Source organism: Oryza brachyantha, chromosome 3 (assembly GCF_000231095.2).
Source record: "Oryza brachyantha chromosome 3, ObraRS2, whole genome shotgun sequence".
Lineage (NCBI taxonomy): Eukaryota > Viridiplantae > Streptophyta > Magnoliopsida > Poales > Poaceae > Oryza > Oryza brachyantha.
Window position 1 is genome coordinate 22,421,364 of NC_023165.2, and position 25,738 is coordinate 22,447,101.

At 38.5% G+C, this 25,738-nt stretch overlaps 3 protein-coding genes across 3 annotated transcripts; 2 read left to right on the forward strand and 1 right to left on the reverse strand.

Annotated features, from left to right (window-relative positions):
• The first annotated feature begins 2,014 nt into the window (after positions 1-2,014).
• On the forward strand, positions 2,015-8,728 carry LOC102699769 (plasma membrane ATPase 1-like). The gene is made up of 21 exons (XM_015835243.2): positions 2,015-2,185; positions 3,010-3,129; positions 3,259-3,357; positions 3,492-3,629; positions 3,723-3,857; positions 3,944-4,123; positions 4,230-4,436; positions 4,528-4,647; positions 4,724-4,843; positions 4,922-5,044; positions 5,138-5,242; positions 5,384-5,528; positions 6,165-6,329; positions 6,413-6,651; positions 6,739-6,771; positions 7,035-7,116; positions 7,215-7,375; positions 7,482-7,667; positions 7,748-7,930; positions 8,018-8,196; positions 8,471-8,728. The coding sequence occupies exons 1-21, from the start codon at positions 2,132-2,134 to the stop codon at positions 8,565-8,567; spliced, it is 2,871 nt and encodes a 956-aa protein (XP_015690729.1). The 5' UTR covers positions 2,015-2,131; the 3' UTR covers positions 8,568-8,728.
• Positions 8,729-11,435: 2,707 nt separating this feature from the next.
• On the reverse strand, positions 11,436-15,432 carry LOC102700045 (tetratricopeptide repeat protein 38). The gene is made up of 13 exons (XM_040522801.1): positions 15,077-15,432; positions 14,868-14,966; positions 14,639-14,740; positions 14,038-14,181; positions 13,798-13,892; positions 13,580-13,709; positions 13,407-13,511; positions 13,149-13,255; positions 13,009-13,060; positions 12,591-12,680; positions 12,420-12,504; positions 12,265-12,329; positions 11,436-11,645 (listed from the first exon to the last, which is right to left on the reverse strand). Exons 1-13 carry the CDS (start codon positions 15,326-15,328, stop codon positions 11,556-11,558), a joined length of 1,416 nt encoding a protein of 471 aa, XP_040378735.1. The 5' UTR covers positions 15,329-15,432; the 3' UTR covers positions 11,436-11,555.
• Positions 15,433-16,255: 823 nt separating this feature from the next.
• On the forward strand, positions 16,256-18,702 carry LOC102717416 (costars family protein). Its single transcript, XM_006650362.2, has 2 exons — positions 16,256-16,423; positions 18,249-18,702. The coding sequence occupies exons 1-2, from the start codon at positions 16,343-16,345 to the stop codon at positions 18,429-18,431; spliced, it is 264 nt and encodes an 87-aa protein (XP_006650425.1). The 5' UTR covers positions 16,256-16,342; the 3' UTR covers positions 18,432-18,702.
• The last annotated feature ends 7,036 nt before the right edge of the window (positions 18,703-25,738 follow it).

Genomic DNA, 25,738 nt, shown 5'->3' on the forward strand with positions numbered 1-25,738 from the left:
GGGAAAGCATAAAAATTGTGTCTAGAAGCTCACCCTGAGCCTGGTGCAGGCTAAAGGCCTAAAGCTCGAAAAGAATTGCCAATTTCATTTTTTAAAAAAATTCTTAACTAAAATGTATCTCTTAATTACTCTATTTAAATGAACCATGCTTTTATACTGCTTTACTCAAAATTTGATCTTCTCTTACACTTCAGATTGGCTTTTAGACTCAAAATTGAGAGGCAGGTTTAGATTTCCCTCCCCATGAATAGGTCTGGTCCAAATATCTATTAAAACATAGGAAGAATTTTTATACCCTAGTATAGTTTTTCTCTCTCACAACGTGAATTTACAATGGGTTTTTTGTTTTACAAATGTTTTTGAGGTGACATTGTTCACAATGTACTGAGGTGGTGTTCAATGATGGTGAACTTATTTTTTTTTCTTCTAAAAGTATAAAAGGAAAACAACAAGGTTAGAAAAAGGAATCAAGTGTGTTCATTTGTAAAGAAGATAACTCGATTTACATTATTTTGGACTCACGTTTCCTATTTGGGGAGTCCCTAGAGAATGTCTATTGTGTCTCAGACATATACTGACCTGATCTAGGCTGTACCTCTTTAAGTTGATCACCCAATCAAAGGTGGTAGAATTTAAATCCTGATTTTCCAAAGCTTAATGACACATACTACGTTCACTTCTAAATTAAATACACAAGATCGAACTCCAACAATTTAATTATTGTACAGAAAAGAAGAGAGAACTAGATTGAACATCAAAGAAACCAAGAGGTGGATCTCTATCCAACGAACAAAGAACCATCCAACCTTTTCTTGTTGAAAGGTGCCAATGTAACCTATGTAGCTATGTTATCATAGGACTGCAAGAGTTATCAACGCTTACGTAATGTAATTAATTTGGTAGCGAAAATGGTATAGCCACAACATCGGGTTTTGTGACTGCTTTACTAAAGTCCACTAGAAAGGGTGACGTCCCTGCTCATCACTAGAGTCAAATATGCAATAAGAAATAATATATTTATGATCATATATATTTATATCCGTATCTCTTTTTAATTTATATACGCATTGATCGCTATTGTTAAATGTTTGTCTCTATGATCATTACACTTATTCTTAGGCATGATTCTTTTTTACATGAAAGTTAAAATAATTAGCCTTCTGTAAATACAATCAAATGCTTTTGCAACATAAGGTTTATAACCTAACATGGTACTTAAAACCTATTCTTAGCTGCAAATGTAAACAATCTATATAACAATTCAACCACTTAACTCATAGAAATAAATCTAAAGTACTAATTATTAAAAAATGTATTATCAGTTCACTATAATATTAGAAAAATAACATCGAACCAAATAACCAGAGGTGACCTTCTACGATAAAGAAAAAAAACCATCTAAAGCCACAAAAACATTTTTTAAAAATATGTTTAATATCCTCATGAGAAATTAGAATCCTCTCCCAACATGGACTTTGGGGTGTCATCTTTTCGCTTTTAATATAAAGAATCAAACAATATATTACAAACGAATAATAATTTATAAATATAACTTTATATACGTGTTCTTAGCGAACTGAAATACAGAAAATAAAATGCTAAAAATAAACTTAAAATCAACTTTAAATTTAAATTTAAGATTAAAAATTTAAAATTTAGCCCATAAATAAAAGCAAAAACGAGAATAGGGGATGATATCCAGCGACGTTGCAAGAAGGGTTAATCAACTACAAATGATCCTGATCTCCACATGAAAAAAAACAACCTTTTCCCAATCCAAAATCTCCCCTTTACCAGGGTACCTAACCTACCCTTTTTTTTTTGTTCTCCTCTTCGCTCCCATGTCTTGCCGTTTTTCTTCCGCATTCTTCTCGTCTCTTGTGGGCCGCGTGGAAAGCCGCCCCCTCCTCCTAAACCCCACCACCTCACCTCCTCTCCTCCGACCCCGCTCGCCGCTCGCTATCCATCCACAGGATCGATCCATCCATCGGTTGCTCGCATTCTCTCTCATCTCACTGGAAAAATTTCGCGTATAAATAGCTGGTTGGCGAGCAGGGAGGGGCTGGAGAGAGTGCGAGGAAGGAAGAAAGGTGAGTTCTTTTCGGCAGGGGGAGTGGGGTCGGTCGCCTCCATGGCGGAGAAGGAGGGAGGCCTCGACGCCGTCCTCAAGGAGTCGGTCGACTTGGTAACGCACGCCTCATCTTGGGATGGTTCTTGCCGGGTGCAGTGTGGTGTGTGGTGTCCGTTGCCAGATGTTTCTTTCTTGGGAGGTTTTACGGTTTTTTTTTTCTGGAGGATTCTTTGGCTTCTGGGTTGTGTTTGTGTTTGTTGGGTTGGGTTTTGGTTCTCTTGCTGTTCTTGGTTTCAAGGATTTCAGTTCAGGGTGACGGTTTCTGCTAGAGATGATTGGTCTCCTTCGTGCGCTGCTGCTGTTCGGAGGATCTTGGTTTGGTTATGCATGTTCTTGGATTTGCATCTGTTCTTTGCATGCGTGTTAGTGGTTCATGGAGTGGATCAGTGGAGTCGAGTCGGGGTTCAGAAAACGCTTGGTCAAATACGATATGGATGTTTGTGTTCTATAAGTTGTCGTCCGGTTGGTGGGCAGTGTAGTGTAGCAAAATTGACACGAGCCCGTTGCTTCCTGTGAATTCCAGAATGCCAGGTGACATTCCTGGAAAAAGGTTCATTTTTTTATATTCGAGTACTGTTCTTGCCACTCTCTGATCCCTGATTATATATTCCCTGTGACATGTATCTTTTCCCCACATGCAGATGTTCACTACTACTTGATTTAGTTTTCTCCTGTGTCTTTTTTTACTAGGTTCATATTATAGTTCTTGCTTCCTTGGAAATTGGAACAATAGGCAGCATGGTTGCATGTTGAAACAAACATCATTTTTCTTATTTTTAGACAAATCTTTATTTTTTTACTTGGTGCAAGTTCTAGTAACTTTCTTTCTGTTGATTTTTGGCTTGTAATATTTAAAATAATATTTCAATTGTTTGCAGGAGAACATCCCGATTGAAGAAGTATTCCAGAATTTGAGATGCAGCCGACATGGGCTCACATCCGAGGAGGCGAAGCTACGCCTGGAACTTTTTGGTCCGAACAAGCTCGAGGAGAAGGAGGTTAAGTTCCTTCCATCTTACTTGGTCATAGCCATCACAAATTTACCTTTTCTTGTCGGACAGTATAGTACTTCAGTTCAATTCATCTGCGTTACCTGTCCCTCTGTGCTGGATTGTTGATGGCTGCAGGAGAGCAAATTCCTGAAGTTCTTGGGGTTCATGTGGAATCCGCTGTCATGGGTCATGGAGGCTGCAGCTATCATGGCCATTGCATTAGCCAACGGTGGGGTAAGAACTTAGGAGTCTTTAGGCATAATGACAAAATTTGTCATTTAGTACTTGGCTTATGTCCTTTTCTCTGTTGATGAATGTAGTGTAAGTGTTCCTGTTCCTTCTAACAATATATGTGGTGTCATCATCAGGGGAAGCCGCCTGATTGGCAGGACTTTGTTGGTATCATCACACTGCTACTTATCAACTCAACTATCAGTTTCATTGAGGAAAACAATGCTGGCAATGCTGCTGCTGCACTCATGGCGCGTCTTGCGCCAAAAGCCAAGGTCTTTCTCCACTTATGAGACATTTCACTCTACTTGACATATCGAGGTGGAGTACTTTTGAATATTAGGTGCTCATGCTGTATTGGTTATTAGGTGCTCCGTGATGGACGTTGGACTGAGGAAGAGGCAGCCATCCTTGTGCCTGGGGACATCGTCAGTATTAAGCTTGGAGATATCATTCCTGCAGATGCTCGCCTCCTGGAAGGAGATCCTTTGAAGATTGATCAGGTTCTTTCTTCAATTCACATTAACTCATTTCAGTCTTTGTTTTAATTGAGGTATACTCATGTCACGATGTGCTCTCTTGTCAATAGTCTGCCCTCACTGGGGAGTCATTACCAGCCACCAAAGGTCCTGGTGATGGTGTCTACTCTGGTTCAACAGTTAAGCAGGGTGAGATTGAAGCAGTTGTGATAGCAACTGGTGTGCACACTTTCTTTGGAAAGGCTGCACATCTTGTTGATTCCACCAATCAAGTTGGCCATTTCCAAAAGGCAAGATTGAGAGGCCTCACTTCTGTTCATGTCTCATGATTTCATCCATCTGAATAAAATCAATTTATTACTCATTCCTGCATCCACTATTATGCAATTTGTGCAGGTTTTAACAGCTATCGGGAATTTTTGCATTTGCTCAATTGCTGTGGGGATGTTTGTTGAGATTATTGTCATGTACCCTATCCAGCACAGGGCATACCGCCCTGGGATTGATAACCTATTGGTGCTTCTCATTGGAGGCATTCCTATAGCAATGCCCACAGTCTTATCTGTAACCATGGCAATAGGGTCTCATCGCTTGTCTCAGCAGGTTTGTATCTTTTCAGGGACACTGTTAAACATATTGTGACCATACCAGAACTTCTGTACTATTTGCTGAATTCTCAATTTTAATTTTGCAGGGAGCTATAACAAAGAGAATGACGGCAATTGAAGAGATGGCTGGCATGGATGTTCTTTGCAGCGACAAAACAGGAACACTGACTTTAAATAAGCTCACAGTGGACAAGAACCTCATTGAGGTTAAACTGGAAAAATCATCTTTTGTGCTCTTAATCTAACATTGCTCAAAACAATTATTTACACTTTTTCATTCAGGTTTTTGAAAGAGGGATCACTCAAGACCAAGTAATTCTGATGGCTGCTAGAGCATCCCGAATAGAAAATCAAGATGCCATTGATACTGCAATAGTTGGGATGCTTGCTGATCCACAAGAGGTACAACATTTTGTTGGATGGGGAGGACTACATATCTTGTTTATCGAGCAATTAAACATCAGGAAACATTTACTGCAGGCACGTGCTGGTATTCAAGAGGTTCACTTCCTTCCATTCAATCCTACCGACAAGAGAACCGCATTGACATATATTGACAATGATGGGAAGATGTACCGTGTTAGTAAAGGTGCGCCAGAGCAGGTACCTAAAAATCGGCTGCAGATATCTTTAAAAAACATACTGAAATAATCCGTTTATATCATGGTGTCATTGATTTCACAAATTGACCTGCAGATCCTCAACCTGGCACACAACAAGACACAGATAGAACGAAGAGTCCATGCTGTAATTGATAAATTTGCAGATCGTGGACTTCGGTCTCTTGCTGTAGCATATCAGGTTAGCAGTTCTTTGCACAATATGAATTTTGTTCTGAACATTTTGTGCTAACGGAAATTAGGGAGTATCTAGAGTCATTATATTTGTTGAACAACTGGGTCAGCCTAATTTTTTTGATGGTCTCCTTTTCCTGCCATCCAGGAGGTGCCAGATAGAAGGAAAGAGAGTCCTGGTGGGCCATGGCACTTTGTTGCTCTCATGCCACTGTTTGATCCTCCAAGGCATGATAGCGCAGAAACAATTCGAAGGGCACTTAACCTTGGTGTGAGTGTGAAGATGATCACAGGTACTATTCCAATTGAAAAAAATCCAGATGTTTATTTTGTTTTATATTTTATAACAATTCCAAATAAGTCAATCCTTTTCTGGGCATCATGGTGGTGAGAGGGTAGTCCATGTCCAGTTATTATTATATGATGCGATAGTTACTAGAGTCCTAATCTAGCATAGCTTTGCAGTACTAAACCTTTTCAATCAGAAATGCATGATCATGATGAATCATAAAGTAAAATACTCAATTTTCATATTAAAAAAACACTATCCATTGCTTTTCTGTCATTGTTTCGAGACATGGGACCATCACCAGTTCAACAGTGCTCAGCTGCTGATATCCTTTTTTTTGTAGTCATTCCAGTCTTTACCATTGCATATATGTGTCCATTTACAGATCTAATTTGATACCTATATTGCCTCTTTCATGTTTTTATAATTTATTTAAATTATTTTGTTGACAATAGCTTATTTAAACTCTGATCCAAAATTTTCCTTTAAATTAACACTGTAAATATGCAAAAAAAAATTGTGCCAAAAGTAGAAAGTTGGTCTACTAAGAGCCTCTACTGGATGCACGCTGTCCTGGAAATTTATTGCAATTTTGTTAATCCCTCTGAATTATGAGAGTTATTTTTTTTTTAATCTTCAGGTGACCAACTAGCGATAGGGAAGGAAACAGGGCGTCGCCTAGGAATGGGTACAAACATGTACCCTTCATCTGCTTTGTTGGGACAAAACAAGGATGAGTCCGCTGCTGCTTTACCAGTTGATGATCTAATTGAGAAAGCTGATGGTTTTGCTGGCGTTTTCCCAGGTATGTATGTATCAGGTGCTGCATAATAACCAAATGGTTAAAAGTCACAACACAAAATATAACTGTGACGTCTTCTCTTGCAGAGCACAAGTATGAGATTGTAAAACGTCTGCAAGCACGGAAGCACATCTGTGGAATGACTGGTGATGGTGTAAACGATGCTCCAGCCCTAAAGAAAGCTGATATTGGTATAGCAGTGGCTGATGCGACTGATGCTGCAAGGAGTGCATCTGACATTGTGCTGACAGAACCTGGCTTGAGTGTGATTATTAGTGCTGTTCTTACCAGCCGGGCAATTTTCCAGCGGATGAAGAATTACACTGTAAGTCAAATGGAAAGTAACATACTAGAATTATCTTACTTCTGCTAATTTTGTTAGTTTATTTTTCTAATCCATGGATGTTTGCAGATATATGCTGTCTCAATTACAATACGTATTGTGGTACGTTTTCTTGACCTGAGAACTAGAACTTTTGGATTGCCCCACTTTTGGTACATAAATAGTTCATGGTTGACCTGAGAATCAGAAGCAAGCATTCAGATAAAATTAACAGAACTAAGCATGAAACAATTCCAGTGCATAATTTTTTATTCATATGAACCCTGTTGATCCCCTATGTGATGCTTTCATTTAAGTCTCTGAAACAACGTATGGACCTTATGTTTTTAATTAGCAATTAACGCATATGACTGTTTTTTGAACAGCTTGGGTTTATGCTGCTTGCTCTTATATGGGAGTTTGATTTCCCACCATTTATGGTTCTGATCATTGCAATTCTGAATGATGGTATGCCACATTCTTGTTCCCTCCATCCCTGTACATCTCATAATAGTGAAGTTGAATGTAGAAATATTTTCACTTCAAACATTTTCTGGCACAAACAGGTACAATAATGACTATATCTAAGGATCGAGTAAAGCCTTCTCCACTACCAGACAGCTGGAAGTTGGCTGAAATTTTCACAACTGGAGTTGTCCTTGGTGGATACTTGGCAATGATGACTGTTGTATTCTTCTGGGTTGCGTACAAGACTAACTTTTTCCCTGTAAGAAGCACCAATTATACTAAACAATCTTTCTAATTGAACTGTTGGGCTATTATGTTTTGTGATTGATTCTCATATTTGTGTTGGAACTTGTTGTTCAATTCAGAGGATCTTTCACGTCGAAAGCCTCGAAAAGACAGCACATGATGACTACCAAAAGCTTGCTTCTGCTGTATATCTTCAAGTTAGCACCATCAGCCAAGCTCTTATCTTCGTCACAAGGTCTCGCAGCTGGTCATTTATTGAACGCCCTGGCTTTCTACTAGTCTTTGCTTTCTTGGTTGCACAGCTGGTATGCTCTCGTCCACCAACTGATATTTCTCTTCTGGGTAGAAGTTGTGTTGGTCTAACTTTCTTTCCCTTCAAATGCAGATAGCTACACTGATCGCTGTTTATGCTAACTGGGCATTCACTTCAATCAAAGGCATTGGATGGGGCTGGGCTGGTATCGTGTGGCTCTACAATCTAGTTTTCTACTTTCCGCTCGATATCATCAAGTTCCTCATCCGATACGCTCTGAGTGGGAAAGCATGGGATCTTGTCATTGAGCAGAGAGTATGCACCCGTCATAATTGTGTTGGTTCCTTGCCTATTTGACTGAATTCCATGCAATGTGACTTAATGTTCCTTTGATTTCTACAGATTGCATTTACAAGGAAGAAGGACTTTGGAAAGGAAGAGAGGGAACTCAAGTGGGCACATGCACAAAGGACACTCCATGGCCTGCAGCCACCAGATGTTAAGCTGTTCCCTGAGAAGACTGGCTACAGCGAGCTGAATCAGATGGCGGAAGAGGCGAAACGGAGGGCCGAGATTGCAAGGTAGGACCTAATCTGCAGTAGACACTAGTACAGATAGAACAATCATAATTCTTTTCCATGATCTGCCAGCTTAAGCATCATAGAGGAGCACCCTGTCCTTTTTTTTTGCATCAATTCTCTGTTGCTTTCGCATTCCAAGATCAGAAGCATCTTGCTCTGTTTAGTTGCACAATGCCAATTTGCATCCCCCTGGAAGACGTGGCTTGACAACGAGGCAAAGCTAACAATGTGCTTCTTGTTGCTGATGAGTGATGTTACACACTTGCATTTGCAGGCTTAGAGAGCTTCACACACTGAAGGGGCATGTGGAGTCTGTTGTGAAGCTGAAGGGCCTGGACATTGATACCATTCACCAGTCCTACACAGTGTGATAATAAGAACACTAACAAGAGTATCTAAGAGTTGCTGCGGGGGGAAACTGTTTCATCAACTACTAATGGGTAGTTTTATCTCCTCTCAGCTAACATAAATGTAATCATCAACAGCTCACATAGTTTATAAATCAAATCATCAAAGGGGATTGTTGATATTATCGGTTCCTGTCGAGTTCTCCTGTATGTGTTTTCCTGTGATGCCATCGTGTTGTCCTCATTCCTGTCTTGCACGTTCTGATTGCTGCTATCATGCTGAGCTGCTAGTTTTAAACATGAGCTACACATAGAGCTTTTTTTAGACAAAAGGCATCGCGCCCAGCTTTACTAAAAGCATACGAGTACGGTACAGGGAGCTGCTGGGGGCACCAGCCTGCCAGAAACAGCCACAGAAAACTACACATAGCGCTTCAGCAGTTAGCTTTCTCAATTTTCTCAAATTGTTCAAAAAAAATGATATATAGGGAGGATATTATATTTAGAGTAAATTTTATAAAACCAATGTATTACCTACAGTAAAAAAAAACACATCAACAATACGCTACAATTTTTAGCAGTGAAATGTGATTTATTTTTTGTAAGAATGTGTTACCTTAAAATACTTCCATCTATCGTCTGTGTTGTTCTTAGGTATAGGTTCTGGTTTCTTAAGTACGAGTTGATGAAGCTTTAGAACAGCTAGAAGGCATAAATTGAAATACTTATAGTCTCACCACTTCGGTAAATTTTTTTTCCTATTGTCCTATTCTTAAGATGGTGAGATAGTATATATAAGAATGAAACTACTGATTCTTTCGATGGCATATTTCTAGTATCCTCCAAACCTCTGACGTCTCTAATCATGTCACATAAAATGTGAAATGTCCTCCTATTCATTCGGAGCTCACTTATGCAAGCAATATCACTCTCATAAATAAGTTGGAATAGTCTCTCACTCCTAAATTCTCTAATTTTGATCCTCCTCTTTATTTTCCAACATTTTCTCTTTATGCAGTTACAAACAATACAACCATGTAATAATAAGTATAACAGCAGTTATTATATTTCTAAGCCCTAAATTTCTTCTCCGTGTTCTACTACTCAAGGGAGGAAGACAGACCATAATAGTCTACAAAAATATAAAATAAAAAAATAACGTTATATGCAGAATATATTCAGCTAGCACACATAATTAAAAGAATAGATCAAACCAAGATTTAAAGTGTTTAAAGTGTTCTAGAGGAACATTATTTAAAGTGTTCTACGATACTGAACTAATTGAATACGATATCGATTGGGAACAATATTTAAATTGTTCTAGAGGAAGGATACAACAAGCATCAGACAAATCGGCCGATTGTTATATATTTGTAATCCAAATATTTATTTATGAGAAAGTAATATTTCAGCAGCTTAATACGTACTGCATAGGACGTAGAGAGAGAGATCAGCTGCTGGCAAGCTTGATATTTGTAGATCGATCGGTCGGCTAATGCAATTCTCCATCAGCTGCTAGCTAATGCACTAGCAGCTGCTTAAGTGCTGTAAATTAATTCCATCTGATTGGACATTTGGAATGCATGCGTCGACTGTTTCTCTCTCTCGTCGTCAGAAAAAGAACCAAGCTAATCATGCTTAACAAGAAGTGTTTGAACAAGGAAAAAAATAGTTTTTCTGCCAGGTACCTGAACAAACTGCGACGGACAGAGAGGAGAGCGATCAGCTCACTGCCCTGTGCGCACGCAGGGGGTGGTGGTGGCGCCCGACAACGACTCGTGAACTGCTTCCTTACCTGCTCTCCCCCGTCACTGTAGAACCACTCTTCCCCCATCGGCGGCGAGTGCGATGGGGGCGGGGGCGGGGGCGGCGGCGGCGGCGGCGGCGGGGTGTGCGATGGGGAGGGGTGGCGGCGGCAATGTGTGCGACGGGGGAGGAAGCAGCGTGATTTGCCTCCCGTGCGACGTGAGAAGACCTAGCGACTCGCCTCCCGTATCGTAATCAGATATATCACGGGCTGGGAGCGGTAACGAATCATAATTAGGCTGGGAGCGGTAACGTATCGCAAACAAACATCTCCTAACGGATTTGATTACCATGGTAATGGATACAGGCCGAGAAAGATCCAACCAAACAATTCCTCTAGAGTAACCCAAGATGTGATGGTCATATAACCACACATTTAACCAATTATTCTTTGATACGCTATTATTATGAATTTTAGAATTACATATGAAGTTTTTAAGTTTTTTCTGCCATCGTATATAAGTTGTAGCTATAAGTTTAAGCATTTTTATTGTACTATAATGACAAGTCAAATTGGTTAACGGTATGGTTTTAAGGAACTTTTGGATGATGGTACCCGGGTTACGTGCCACATGACAAAAATCTTATAGTTTTGTGTAAGTTAGATAATAATACTCATGGTTTTGCGAAATTTACTCTATATTTATGACATACTAGCTAAAATGTTTATGCTTTTTTTACAAAATTTTATATATTGTCAAAATAAATATAAATAAATTTTCTATAAGATGTGTTACACACCATTTCGTCTATAGAAATACTCACCTTAATTATCATTTAAATTTGATAGCTTATTAATATTCAAAAGTTTTAAGAAAAAACTTGCAGAATTTGTAATAGCATAACGGCAGATGGGGTGGCGGATTCACTGTGGAATCTGTCGCCTTGCTACTTTCTTTTAACTAGTATAGATATATTCTTCGAGGATACGACAGTTTCGCTTGTAAGAGTTCTTTCCAATGTTTGTGGATTCCACGATTTCACCAAACTAGCTGCTATACAATGCGGCCCAGACGACGGCAGCCCAGTGGACGGAAGTTCCTCGTAGCATCAAACTCTGGAAAAAACATACTTGCTCGTTGGACGGAAGGGTGCCATCAAGCTATATATTAACCAGTTTATGGCCATTTATTATGTCAAACAACGATTGTGCACTCTATAAGGCATGCAAGCATATCGATACACGTAGTATTTCATAACTCGAAGCTACTGAGAATAAGCAGCCTGTAGAGCATCTGCCTTTTCGGATGCCACTGAAGCATCTGCAGCTCTGCCATCCAATGTATATGCTTTCTCCTGGAAAGTAGAGAGGAAAAAACTTATTCTCTGGTTATTGGAATACAATGGAAATATGTGTATCGCACTAGTTTCTTCTTTCTGATTACCAATCAACTGAATTCGCTTGATCTGTTTAATAAAGGCATAAAACTTGAGGGCTGCTGTATTCAGAATAGGGCCTGGTATGAATATCAGAATAGGGTCAGGTTACGCAAGATTGCACGGAAGGGCATCTTTGATATTACTTAGTTCAGTCAATTTTGATATGTTGCATTTGGCACAGAGAGATTGGTCAAAGTGAATTGAGATACTTGAAAGAAAGACATATTAATCTCAAATATCATGTAGAATTCTTATCATATGCAAAGAGGAATGCCAGCAGTCTGTACAGATGGTGCAAAGTTGATGCAAAGATTTCTATTTTGCCTATAGCACAACCACCGACTTCTCTGAAAGTAGATTACAATGATGGTTTTTTCAGTCAATGTTCAGGCAATCATCTATGAGCTATAGCAACAAAGATTACATGTAATCCAATTTAAGAGATTCTTGGAGTTGATTTTTCAGAACTTTAACAAGCCAGTTAAGAAACTTTAATGAGAAGAAACTGTAAAATGCATAAATGGTAAAGACTTACCAGCAAGCGCCACAAGAAAGGTGCACCCTCTCGCTTCGCAATTTGTTTATCGAGCACCTCAATTGCTGCGTACAATCCCAATTGCATTAGCTCCTTAAATGAGCGACAAGACAGTAGGACAATTTTGTAACAATGAAGACCAATTAGGCAAATACCTTTAGAACTCTCTCCACTATTTATCAGCACAGTATACCAAACTTCATTGAATACATCCACTTGCTCATCTGATGCCCCAATCATCTACTTGTACATATGTTGATGTTCAGTATAACAAAATAATTTTGTAACTACTTGTCCTGAACAAGAACAAGGTTTATTAATCATACTTTATGACTGAGTGCATCAAAATCTGGACCCAGGATGTCAAAGACTTTCTTGTGATCTCCTTTTCCGTATTCATGGACACCCTCTGCTAGCTGTGATAAGGAAATAATTAAACAACAGAAAAATATTTTTTGAATAAATATGTACTTTTATCTTTCAAGATAATCAATTGTACAGTAGGCAAGCATGCAAGAAGTTAATAAATAGTCACAAGAAAGCAAATACATCACAAAATTAGTGAGCAGGTAATAATAGTAATACCAAAAAGACATATAGTGAGTAATGATATTGAGGCATCAGAATTGGATGCTTTTGGTTTTTCAAAAGTACTAGCCGAATGCTGATCTGCACTTTTTGTTGTGCGTTAGTACATATATTGCTTCTCTTTGTACTTCATCTTGCAAAAAGAATTTAGCATACCTGGATTGCCTTTTGCATTACTTGCTGCCTCTTTGTGTCCATTGAACTAACTCTGCAAGGTAATGGGTTATTCTAGCATTATTTACTAATTAGCAGTACATTCTTTTGTTCCCTGAAATAAAACTTTTAATATATCTGACCTTGACCTCAGTGATTCCAGCAAGCTATCTGCTCTTGTAATCTCACCCATACTTGACAGTGCCCATAATACAAGTAGATCAAGGAGCCATTCCACATGCCATATTGTCTGAACATAGTACAGAATTGAAACTGAAATAGTCAGAAAAATGAGTTCTATTAAGCTTTTGTTCAGACCTGTAAAATGCTCTTGGCAGTATACAACTTAAACCTGGACTGTTATATGAATATCTTTGAAATTATTGGAGTTGAGACATTACCTCATTCTTAAGTGCATCTAGCAATGCTGCCAATCTGTCTTTGGCCAGATCAACCTGACCACGAATATGCAAACGGAGTAGCAACCCTAGAGCATTCAGGTATACCTGATGCATGAGAAATTATTCAGTGCCTCTAAATATTGGTGTACAGGAAAAATGACCAGCATTAATACCTCTGCTGCCTCACAATCAGTTTTCTCAAGTTCTGTCATGATGTTATGATCGTATATCTCCAGAACTTTCCATGTAGGGAATTCACCTTCCAAGTAACAAACAGCAACATGCCACCAATTGTGGGTTAGCCTACACAAAGAAGAAAACGATTTTCTAAGAACTATTTCTGTGGTCATTACTAACAGTAAAAGAGAGGATCATGTGGAAAATTGTATACATAAATGATGAGCATGCTGCCCATGATGGAGAACACGATTTCATGAACTCAGTAGCTTCTTTGAAACGGCATTCCTGCTGGAAAACATGGCACAGCTGCAAGATGGAATAGCAGATGAAGCTTGTATTAAAGAGGTTTGTCAGTAGAATATGAACAACTAGACATATAGCTATTAGGGCGTCTGTTATGCCAAGATAAGCTATCTTAAGTAAAAAAAATTATGTCGAACGACTCGCATACATTATGTTGTGACCAGCAGTCATTCTTGTTTATGGCCAAGCCTTTCCGAGCAGCTCTTTCAGCATCATCCATCCTCCCAAGTTCTAGTAAAGGGAAAGCAAGCATGCCATATATATAGTTCTGGTCCTGATTCTCTGGCAAAACCTGATAAAGAATGAGTACAATAAAGCTAATGAAAAGAATAGTACCTAGCACTATAGTATACTAGTATTGATAAGAGAAGCCGTGTTGATCCCCACACTTTTATGAAGCTATTAAGAAAAGTTGGCATGCTGCTTTTTTGATAAACTGCTATAAAAGATTTTATTTTTATCCAAACTTTACAAGTCATGATATCTACCTCCCCCGTTTAATATTATAAGACGTTTTGGCTATACCTAGATTCATATTATTAATCAATACTTGTTGTTTATATATATGTCTAGATTCATTAATATCCATATGAATCTAGCAAATGCGAGAAAGCCTTACATTGTGAAACAGATGTAGTACTAAGTTGCTATGCTAATTTGATTCAACCTCGGTTTCCTAGTTTATATACATTGATTTTCGCCACTTTGTAAGCATATAGAAACATAAAGATGCCCTATAGTCAAGTTACCTGTTCAACAAATTTGAGCGACGTATCAGGGCGTCCCATGTAGAAGCAGATGAGCTGTGCTCTCTTTAGAGACATGAGATCCCTGGGGAATTCCTTCAGCAACTGCCACATGTAAAGCACACTACTACTGATTAGTTCTTGCCACTAATCAATTTGCCGCAGCAGATTCCAGCAGCAACCGGTCTCAATTTTAAAAAAATCGAGACAACATTTGAAGCTATATCGAAACCTCGAAGTGGCGGTCGATTGCCAGCTGCTCGTCCCTCTCCTCCCCGATCAGCGCGGAGAGCGCGCGGAACACCGCCCTCTCGTACTCCGTCGCCGTAGCCTGGAAGCAAACACAGCACAAGAAGAAAAAGAGGAGCGAGTAAGGGAGGGGCTCTGGGGAAGAAGAGGGGCGAGGAAAGCCGACACGGCGCGCGAGGGAGGGCGCCCCACGAGGTTGTCGGCGGCGGCGGCGAGCAGGGCGGCTGCCCTGGCGGGGTGCCGCGGCGCGACGTAGTGCGCGGCGAGCGCGGAGGCGAGGGCGCAGGTCCGGTCGGCCTCGGCGGCGCGGAGCACGGCGGGGCCGCGGCCGCGGCCGAAGCCCATGGTGTGCGCGTAGTGGTCGTCCAGCGCCGCCGCGCAGTCGGCCGACGCCGTCCGGTACTCCTGCCCCCACATGTCCCTCCGCAGCTCCCCCGCCGCCATCGTTCGTCCCCTCCCGCTCGCTCTCCGATCGCCGCTCCGGTGGCCGGTGGGTGCGAGTTGCGGTAGCTGCGCGGTCGCCTCGCCACGACCACACCGGAGTACCGGACGGCCCCCCGCGGGTTCCCGCCCTCTAGTAACAGTCACTGACAAGGTGGGCCACCTACCGCGGGGCCCGCCGTGGGGCCCACGTGCCAGTGACGTAATTCGCGCGGGTAAGCGTAGGTGCGCTTGCCGCGCCGGGTGGCGACGCTGCGGGGGAAGAAGACGAGGACGAGCATATGTGTCCAAATCCTATCATAGCCACCTGCAGCTTGCTTGCTTTATTTATTCATTTATTTCTTTTGTTTTTATTTGACTTTTCTCAGCGTGGATTAGTTTAAAATGCAAGTATTTGTACTTATTAAGATAGATAAAAAATATCATAATTTATTTCTTTTGCTTTTGCTTATATTTATAAGTTAGAGCTTAAATTTTTAACTTTAAATTTAAAGTTGATTTTGAGTTTTTTTAATCACGATATACTTTTAGCCTTGGCTTTTAGATCCATAATAACATATATATAAGTTTTATATATGAATTATTTTTTATTTGTAACATGTAGCTTTTTTTAGAAAAAAAGAAGTCAAAAAATTAACCCATAGTGTTTCTGATTTGAGAGTAGATTGAAATATTAAAAATATTTTTATTGTAAAATGGTGGGTATGTCGAACATTCATAATTGAAGCACATTATACAGTGGATTCGAAAATGCAAACCAAATCAACCAAATTTTAGTCCAGCGAGAAAAAAATAATTTACAAATAAAAAACCAAACATAAAAAATTCAAAAATAAACTTTTATATACATATTCCAACGCTGAAAAAAAAACCAAAATCATATCATTCCAGCGAACGTGTCACGGTGTGACGTCTCCATCTCTCCGGGCTCCACGTTTCTTGCTCGAGTCTCACCCAAAAATATCAACCAACTCGAAACGAATCGAAGCGGGGGAGGGCGGAGAGCGGTGGGACGCCATGAACGTGGAGGAGGAGGTGGGGAAGCTCAGGGAGGAGATCCAGAGGCTCGGCCAGAAGCAGCCCGATGGATCCTGCAAAGTAATGACTACTTCGTCTCCTCTCCTCCCCTCCCCTCCCAAACGAACGCCAGATCTGGCGTCTGCAGTGCGTGCATTATTTTTTTCCTTCAAACTTTCCGACGATCCCGAGTTCGAACTCCTTCTCTCTTCGCAATGCCTATGCCATTTTGCAGTGGTGTGCGGTTTCGAGTCGTACGATGTGCAGTTCCCCCAGAAATCATGGCCTATGTGTGTTCGTTGCCTAAAAAAGAGGGATTTTTGGGGTGGTCTTGTGGTAATAATGCTGGTGTGCGTCTCCATGGAGAGAAATTTTATCTGCTGGTATATACACTGAAGATCTCTAGTTAGTATGTAATTGGTCATGAAACAAATTAGAGGGGTCGGTGGTAGTATTGAAGATCTTGAATTGGTGAATTGGTGATTGGAAATTTTGAGCTTGATTAGGTCTTTTTGTAATGTTCACATACCCCCAATCCGTCAAATTGCATTTTACTACTACCTCCGTTTCATATTGTAAGACTTTCTAACCTTATCTAAATTTATCGAATGTATATAATATATATATATATGTCTAAATTTATTAGCATCCCTATGAATCTAGTCAAGGCTAAAAAGTCTTTCATTGTGAAACGGAGGGAGTATTAAGAATCGTTTGTTGAATATGTTTGATGTCCTAGTGACGAGAAAGACCATTGTGACTGTCAGGCTGTGGAAAGAGATGGGAAACAACAATTAAGAATCATAAATGTGAATATTTTTTCTCAGGATTCTTCATTTATGCTTCGTGAAATAAGAAAACTTCATTTGCATTATTTTTTTCCTACCGTCATTGCTCCTTTACCTGTGTATACTCATGTAAATGTATAACGGTAGCATGCAACAAAATGGTGTATGTCAGTAAGTGGTGATGCAATTATGCATCTTGTCTTCTAATGTAGCCTGCAGTTTACAATCATTATCTCATTGTAATTTTGCATCACACATTTTGTTTCTTAGTCGTGTGTTCTGTAAGCAGTATGGCGCCAACTGGTCCTTATCACTTTGATTAGACCTTCATTTTTCCTCTGGTGGTTGCAGCTTTTTACTTTGTTAATTATGTCTCATTTCCTTTTCCTTTCCTCTTTATTTTCATGTTAGGTACAACCAGTTAAACTTTACTCCCTTGAGTCAATAGAAATGAACAAATTGTATCTACTACCTCCTGATTATTCTCCAATTTTCTCGAAGACTCTTTTTCTGTTGAATCGACAGTCCGGCTATCCCTGGCACTCGTCTATATATACTCAAGAGGCATTGCTTGTCAGTTAGGCACTTCTATCAATTTCAGTTAAAACCACTTTTTAGCTATGTCTACATGGACTGGTGTTATTCGTTGATCCAGAATCATGTATGATGTTTTTTGTATTAGTTTTCAAGTATTATATTCTACATTACAATCAATATTTTATACACTGTATAACAGTAACTTTTGGATTCGGTCATTAACGTTAATTGTTTCAGGCATGATGAATGTGTGAATCAAGGGTTTATTTGAGCAGAATGGTCATATAGTTTGGGGTCTAATTTTCTGAATCATCCAAGTTATCGACAATTTATTAAATAATAGCCAGGTTTCGCATACTTCACATATTGAAATAGCATAGGGCAAAACAACGAACAATAAAAACCAGTATAAGAAGTAGCTGATTTAGCAAGTTCCTTTCTAACCTGCTGATAATCATATATGTAGGAGCAGGAACAGAAAATCACATAAATTTACTTATCCTTCAGAAAAGATTTTGGCCTAGCCATCTTACTTGTGCGAAACATACTAGTTCACCTCACTTAAATGTTGTGGTCTGCAGGTAACTTTTGGTGTTCTCTTCAACGATGACCGTTGTGCAAACATATTTGAAGCACTAGTCGGCACCTTGCGTGCTGCCAAGAAGAGAAAAATCGTTACCTATGATGGTGAGCTGCTTCTACAAGGGGTTCATGACAATGTGGAGATAACACTGTTGCCTCCTCCAGCGGTCGCTGCTGCTTGAATGGTTGCAACACCACCAACGCCCCTGGTGTCAAAGGCGTTGATATGCATATAATCTTTTTGTGTCTATGTTCTCATGAACCATTTGATATTCGAAGAAGACGCCTATCGTGTGATGTTTTCAACTAGAGCTGAATGCAATTTCTTGGACATGGTTGTATCAGAATTCAGAACAGAAATGATAAGTCCACTGCCGATATATATAGTGCAGTGTAGAAAGAATCATAAAATGTCCATGAATTGTTTACAGTACTGCATTCATGAATGCCTCTTAAATCACCGTGGTTCTTTACTCAGCTTGTTGTGCATCGGCATGGGGGCATTAACAGTTTACATAAGCAAGCAATTACAACACCTACTTCTACCCTGCCATTGTCATCCTGAGAGTTAGACTGAGACATCTATAGCGGCCTCATTCATGATTCTCACATCCTCACATATTTGTTGTGCATATTAATGCAAACTACATGAGAAAAAAAAATGGACATCTATGAGCTCTTTATAACACCTTCCTATGCATGAATGTCATATAAACCTACAAATGCTGAACGTAGGAAACAATATCGGTTAGATGAGATACGTCACATATTTATAAACAAAAAATATAAGTAGTCAGTAGTAAGTCACCTGGATAAAAAGTGTTGTCAGGCTAACCTTCCACGCAAGTAAGTAATGCTGCGATATTAGTTTATATGAAATCTCTTTCTATATATAAACAAATAACTAAGGCTAGCTACCGTGTTCAAATCCCTCTTTTTGTAGAGTTACATTGCATATAATGCTTTTATTCAGGCAAGGAGGACGAATTGTTGTGGTTTGTTCCTGTGCTGTGGACAGAAGACAAATGACTCGGTTGTTGGAGAAGACCAAGTATGTGCTTCCGCTCGGATCAGAGACGCTCCTAGCAGTCATTATAATGTTAAGTTAAACTAGATTCAAACCTGCGTATTGCAGTAGAATATTTAGATAAAATGTAAGGATGGTTACTAAACACAACAAACTAACTATGTTAAAAATATTAAAGAAATTAATAGTATTTGAAAGGTTGGTGAGTAGAAAGTGAGACAAGAGTCCTTGTGGTCCTAAGGTGTAGTTTGGGCATCATCAATTATTTCTGTAGACCCAAGTAATATAACCATGGATGTTTGATGGATATGTTAATCCAATGGTCAAAATATCTATTTAGTCTTTGTGTTAGTGGTAGTTATGTCTAGAGGGAGTATCTCTATCACAAATAACTAAAAGTTGAACTTTTAGCTATGTTTAACTCCCTCTTTTGTAGAGTTAAATTGCATACGCAATGTTTTATTTAGCTATGCGAGACAAGTTGTAATAAACACGGGGAGAACAAAGTGTTGTAGCTCCTCTTACAACTTTAGTAACTTAGAAGATATATAACCCACACACACATACTTACATTTTTAAAAGAAGGTAGCAATGGTGGTAGTGAATCTGCCACTCTACCCCGCCTACTCCTATGGTAATTTTTATGAATTACCCCCTGAACTTATTAAGATTAAAAACAATCAAATCTAAATGGACAACCTCATATAAAGTCACATTAAGGTGAATATTCCCTATAGAGAAAAAGACAGGTAATATATCCCAGGGTAGATATATTTATGTTTATATTATGCATTTTCTAATCCGTAGAAAAATCACAAGCATTCAACTAGTGTTGAAGAAGAGCCACAAGTGTGCCACTCCACATGGCTGAGGCCATTCACCAATGATGCTCCAGGCTCAATGCAACACCAACCTACTTCTTCATGGTTCTGTCTCCATCTTTGATACATAGACATACAAATGTATAGAATGAACATAAATAACAGGGCAATGGTGTAAGGGAGAAGAAAAAATGTGGTTTCATGAAAATCGTCCGAGCAATATATATATATGCTAGATTGCTAGCATTGGAGAGTCCATCTCATGTGTCATGAGATGTCCATTTCTCATAGATATTTGAGAGCATGAGGATGAGAAGCATCGGGAGAAAGAAATCTAGGGACAAGCAAATATGATGTAAGACATCCAAATGCTTATTCACTTTCGGAGATTCTGTGCGTCCCATAACAATTTTCCTATGAACAAACTTAAGAAGAACTCTAGGATATTGCATCCATATTTTCAGGGATATGATACATAGTAAAACACACACTTATATGATAGAATGGACAGGAGATAAGCATGTACCACATAAATCAAGAAAGGCAATGCCATTGTGATCTTTGTACATGATGGTTGAATCTGAGATACCATGCATTAGATAAGTCATATATATGTGGTGGTATTAGTTAGAGGCCAAGTATACTTGGTGACTATGGGGTTTGTTTTGTCGGACGAATTGTAGTATTTCTCCAAGCGTTGAGGTGGATTCAATGTATAGTTCACGGGAAATTGCCTTTTCATAGCGTGGCTTGTTTTAACTATGTTTCATTTGTTTGATGAAATTTGAATAAAATTAACATGGAACCAATTGGAACATGCATGATACTAGGTGAAATGTTCATACCATGTAGTGAAACTGGACGAGATGCCAAGAAACCTCAATGAAACTTTGAGAGGCATCGACAATACATTATGAAACCCTTAGATGACTAGCACAGTGGTATATTACCATACTATAACTATGGCTGAATTTGCTTATGTGATCTATTAGTTATTGCATCTATATGTGTAGTTGTGTATTGTATACTACTCCATCCGTCCAGAAGTATAAGGACATGTGAAGTTTTGTTTTTTTAAAGATATTATGGTTGAGACGAGGGATGATTATGATTGGTTGCAATGGAAAAATGCGGAAAATTAAACGTGTGATTGATATGATTGGTTGGGATGAGAAAAAATGGAGGTGCTCTTGTATTCTTGAACACAATTCAAGTTATTAATGTCTTTTTTTACGGAGGTAGTCAACCCATCTTTTCGCTTATGCTTATACTTATAATCCAAAATTTGAATTTGTAATCTTATATTTGGAGTTTTTCACCAAAGCTTATTTTCCAGCATTGATTTTTACATCGCTAATAATACATATACAAAATTTTTATTCATAAATTATTTTTCGCTTGCAAATTATCGGATGGTTTTTTCTATAAAAAAGCCAAACAATCACCCACAGTACTTGTTGCGTTATTGATTTTGGCATTATTTCTTTTGTTTTCATGGGTTTTGGCTATAGTATAGCATTTGAGAAAAAAATGTCATGCTCCACGTGGTCACTATTACAAATATGACATTATGCAATTAAATAGCAGAGTGATATTATAGCATACAATAACCTAGACTCAAGGATATATACAAGGTGTTGAAACTAGCGGAGGGAAAAACAGAGACAAAGCAAACCAGTTGTTTTAAAATAGAGAAACAAATGGCATGTAGGAGTAGTTAGCAAGTAGCACCAGAAAATGTAGACTTACCTTTTCTTCTGTTTTTCTATCTCAACCTTCATGTCCATAAGACTGGGATGCATCGAGAACAAGAAATCTGGAATGACAAACCCTTTAGGATGTCTATGGTTTCAAAACTGAGTAGGATGGGTTAGAGCCAACTCAGAAAGGTGAAATATGTTTGTTCAATTTTTATATTTGGTTCAACAGATGATTAGAACTCTTTTGTTTGGATGGAGAGATACGATGGGATGGAATGGTCCTATGCCATGCTTGGATGCGAGGATAAAGATGAAATGAATTGATGCGGTTATCTTCCTATATTGTGTTAATGAGGTTATCTTCACCGTGACAATCTCAAATAAAACAATAAGTTTGGTTCATATTTAGAAAAATAAGGATACCATTGCTGTTATATTATAAAATCATCAGGCGTTTAAATTGACTAAAAAAAACATATGTATGTACTCCAACAAAACCCTATATCACTTCAACTATTACAAGGTATACCATATCAGATTGGCTAGTGTGTTGCACTTTAGGCTCCAAATCACCACAGCTGCTCTGCACAAGGCCCCAATGCTGGACATGGATGAAAGTATGAAACCTACGCGGCTTCGGGAGCTTGTGAATATAGTGAATAATATTGAGCATCAACGCTTGAGGAGTACAAGCAAGCAATGACAGTAGCCACTCGTAACACCCTACATCAATGCAGCACCAACCTCATCTCCTTTGCTGAGTTGCAGCGTTTCGCATTCTTGCATGAACTTCTGAAATAAAATAGAAGAAAGAACAGAGACAAAGGCACACCGAACGCAGAGAGCGTTTTGCACCATCACCTTTTCATCTCTATTTATGCTTTATAAGCCACCTTAAATTTTAGGATTTTTTTATCATATTTTATTTTTCAATCTTTGCATTTAGATTTCTAATAAAAAATATAGATTGACAAAAACAATATACATTAACAAAAATATAGGAAAAAAACATAGAAATGCATGTGTAGCATAGGAATACTAGGCTTAACTTAAACTAACAAAGGATTAAATAGGAGTAACGTAGTCACCTTGGATTCTTTTTTAAAAAACGAAAAATCATATCCTTAGCTGCTAATCAGACAAACTACGAGTAAATAATGGAATGGGTATGTAGATAATAACCTAAACTGAAGGGTATATATAGGGAATCAAAACTACCCGAGGAAAGAAAGAAAAAAAAAAAGACAAACCAAACCAGTTTTTTTTTTTTTTTTTGTGTGTGTGTGTTGAGGAACAAACCAAGCTAGTTTGATTTGAAGGCAGATTTCACAAAGGAGTCCACCTTTTCTTGTCTTGATGTCTTAGGCCTGGTTTAGTTTCCAAAATTTTTCTCCAAAAACATCACATCGAATTTTTAGTCAGCTAAATAAATCATTAAACATAGATGAACCAAAAAACTAATTGCTCAGTTATGAAAGAAATCTTGAGACGAATCTTTTGAGCCTAATTAGCCCATGATTATCCATAATGCTACAGTAACCAACATGTGCTAATGACGGATAAATTAGGCTCAAAAGATTCGTCTTGCGGTTTCCAGGCTAGCCGTGAAATTCGTTTTTTCATTCGTGTCCGAAAACCCCTTCCGACATCCGATCAAACATTTAACGTGACACTTCTCCCAAAAATTTTCTTAATCTAAACAACACCTTAATTTCTGTGCCTATGAGAATCGAAATCCAGGGTGGCAAACTACATGCGTAAGAGATCATCTGTATGGTATATTTTTTGTTTCTCTAAAATTCCACTTCAATTGTAACAAATGCTTATGATACATAAGTTCTTCTCTTTAGAATAGTCGGTGTGTGTTTTCCTTAAGAGAAGTTGATTTTTAGCATGTTCAGTGACCTCTTTGGTTGACTCTACATATAACCCTTTTTTTTCAATAAATCTGGAATGAATTGAGAGACTTGCAAACCCTGAGGCTCATAGCCACCGGGGTATGTAACTTTTTGCCGCTCTTACGAATGTTCATAACAGATTTATTGCTGAACTTGTATGTCATAGACTCATGAGGGTTTACATGTCATAGACAACAAGTGACAAATCTCTTTTGACCACTGGTAAAAGTGGCAAAAAGTTAAATTTCTCATAGCGATCATGTTTCTTGAACAATATTTAGATGATGCAAAACTGCAGAAGACTGATTACTCAAGTCTGAGTCAAAAACTAACCCAAGGCCTAGAGCTTGTGTACTTTTAGTTAATTTCAGACCAGGCTGGTCCTAGAACAGAGCTACTGTGCTGTAATTAAGTTCGGTTACAGTAATAATCCCATTGATTAGAAGCAGCAGAGCTACCCACCAGGATTGCATTGTGGCAGGCAATAAGTATCATGAGATAACACAGAAAATGGGGAGAAACGACACTATTGGAGTTTAGTTGTTTCTAGTTAAACATTCAGACCTCCAAACAAGCAAAGAAATGTTCAGGCTTTAAAATAATTAAAGAAACATATAGGCGATGATACTGCATTTGAAGCACCAAATCACCAGGGCTGCACTGACCAAACCAGAAGGCCCTAAATTATTGTTGGACATGCAAGCACAGTGGACCCCATACAACACTGGAGAATGGAGTGAATAATTGAGCGTCAATACCCCGGAGCCTTTATATATCTTTGTTTTTCTAGCTTCTTCTTCTCGTGACTTCTCCAACGACAGCAGCTACCAACGCCGAGATCTTTGACTTATGAAACAACTTATTAGCAATTAAAAATAATTTATGGATAAAACTTTTTTATGAACGTTTTTAGTACACTAAAAACGATTTTGTTAAATAAATTACGATTGAAAAACCCCAAAATAAACTCCACAACTAAGTTAAAATTTAAATTTTAACTTGTATTTCTAAGTTGTTGGCAAAATGACGGAGTGTTCATCTCTGGATGTTTGTCCCCTATCCATACTCCACGCGAACAAGATAAACAAGAGTCTTAAAATAAAACCTAGATGAATCAACAAAATAAAACTATCAAAGAAAGACACATCTGCGCAAGCATGAGAAGTGAGTCTTAACAAGCCATTCACGCGTACTCAAGCCAGGCGAGGCAAGCGCATGTGGTTTTCTAATTCTCTTTCATATCGTTGCTCAAATGGTTAGATACCACCCTCGTTTATAAGGAGATCTCTATCTCGTAGAATAAGCAATATGGGACTAAACTTCACATGCATATCTTTTATGATGTGCTTTTGATATTTTATTAGGAATTATTTCTCCATTGGGTTAAGGCGCACGATCTAATTCCAACATCTCCCCTCATCTTCATTATATGAAGCTAAAAAATGAAATAAAAGGGAGACCAAAGACAAAAGACATGGACAAGGCAAATGAGAGAACATCTGTAATTTGGGTAATTCATCTAAATATTGATAGCATTATAAACTCTATCTGGTGTCCCATGAGGTGTTCGTTTCTGAATTTCTTTGTGTGAGGATAGGAAGCATCAGGAAAAATAATTCAAGAAGCATTGGACTAAATCGTAAGATATTGAGTGTGTGGTCGATCTATGAAACAGATGAAAGTACTACAAAATCTGATCAGGTAACGTGTTATTTTGATGCACCTACCTCTTCTGTCAATATGAGGAGCTTATGCAGAGTCATTTATTTGCTTAAGCATTTCAGTGTGTTTGAGTGAAAATGTATTCCATGTTTGTGAAACGTGTCACTGAATGAATTGAGTAAAAATATAATATATTCGTTTAAGTAAGAGTTTCTAGTATTATACAGTTTCATATAGATGCTAACAAATCTAAACATACATAAATAAATATATATTAATCAATAGATGAATCTATACATAACTAAAATGTCCTATAATATAAAACCTATAAAACAGAGGTAGTATTAGACAAAATTTAGATTTGAATTTGAGCTATTTTTC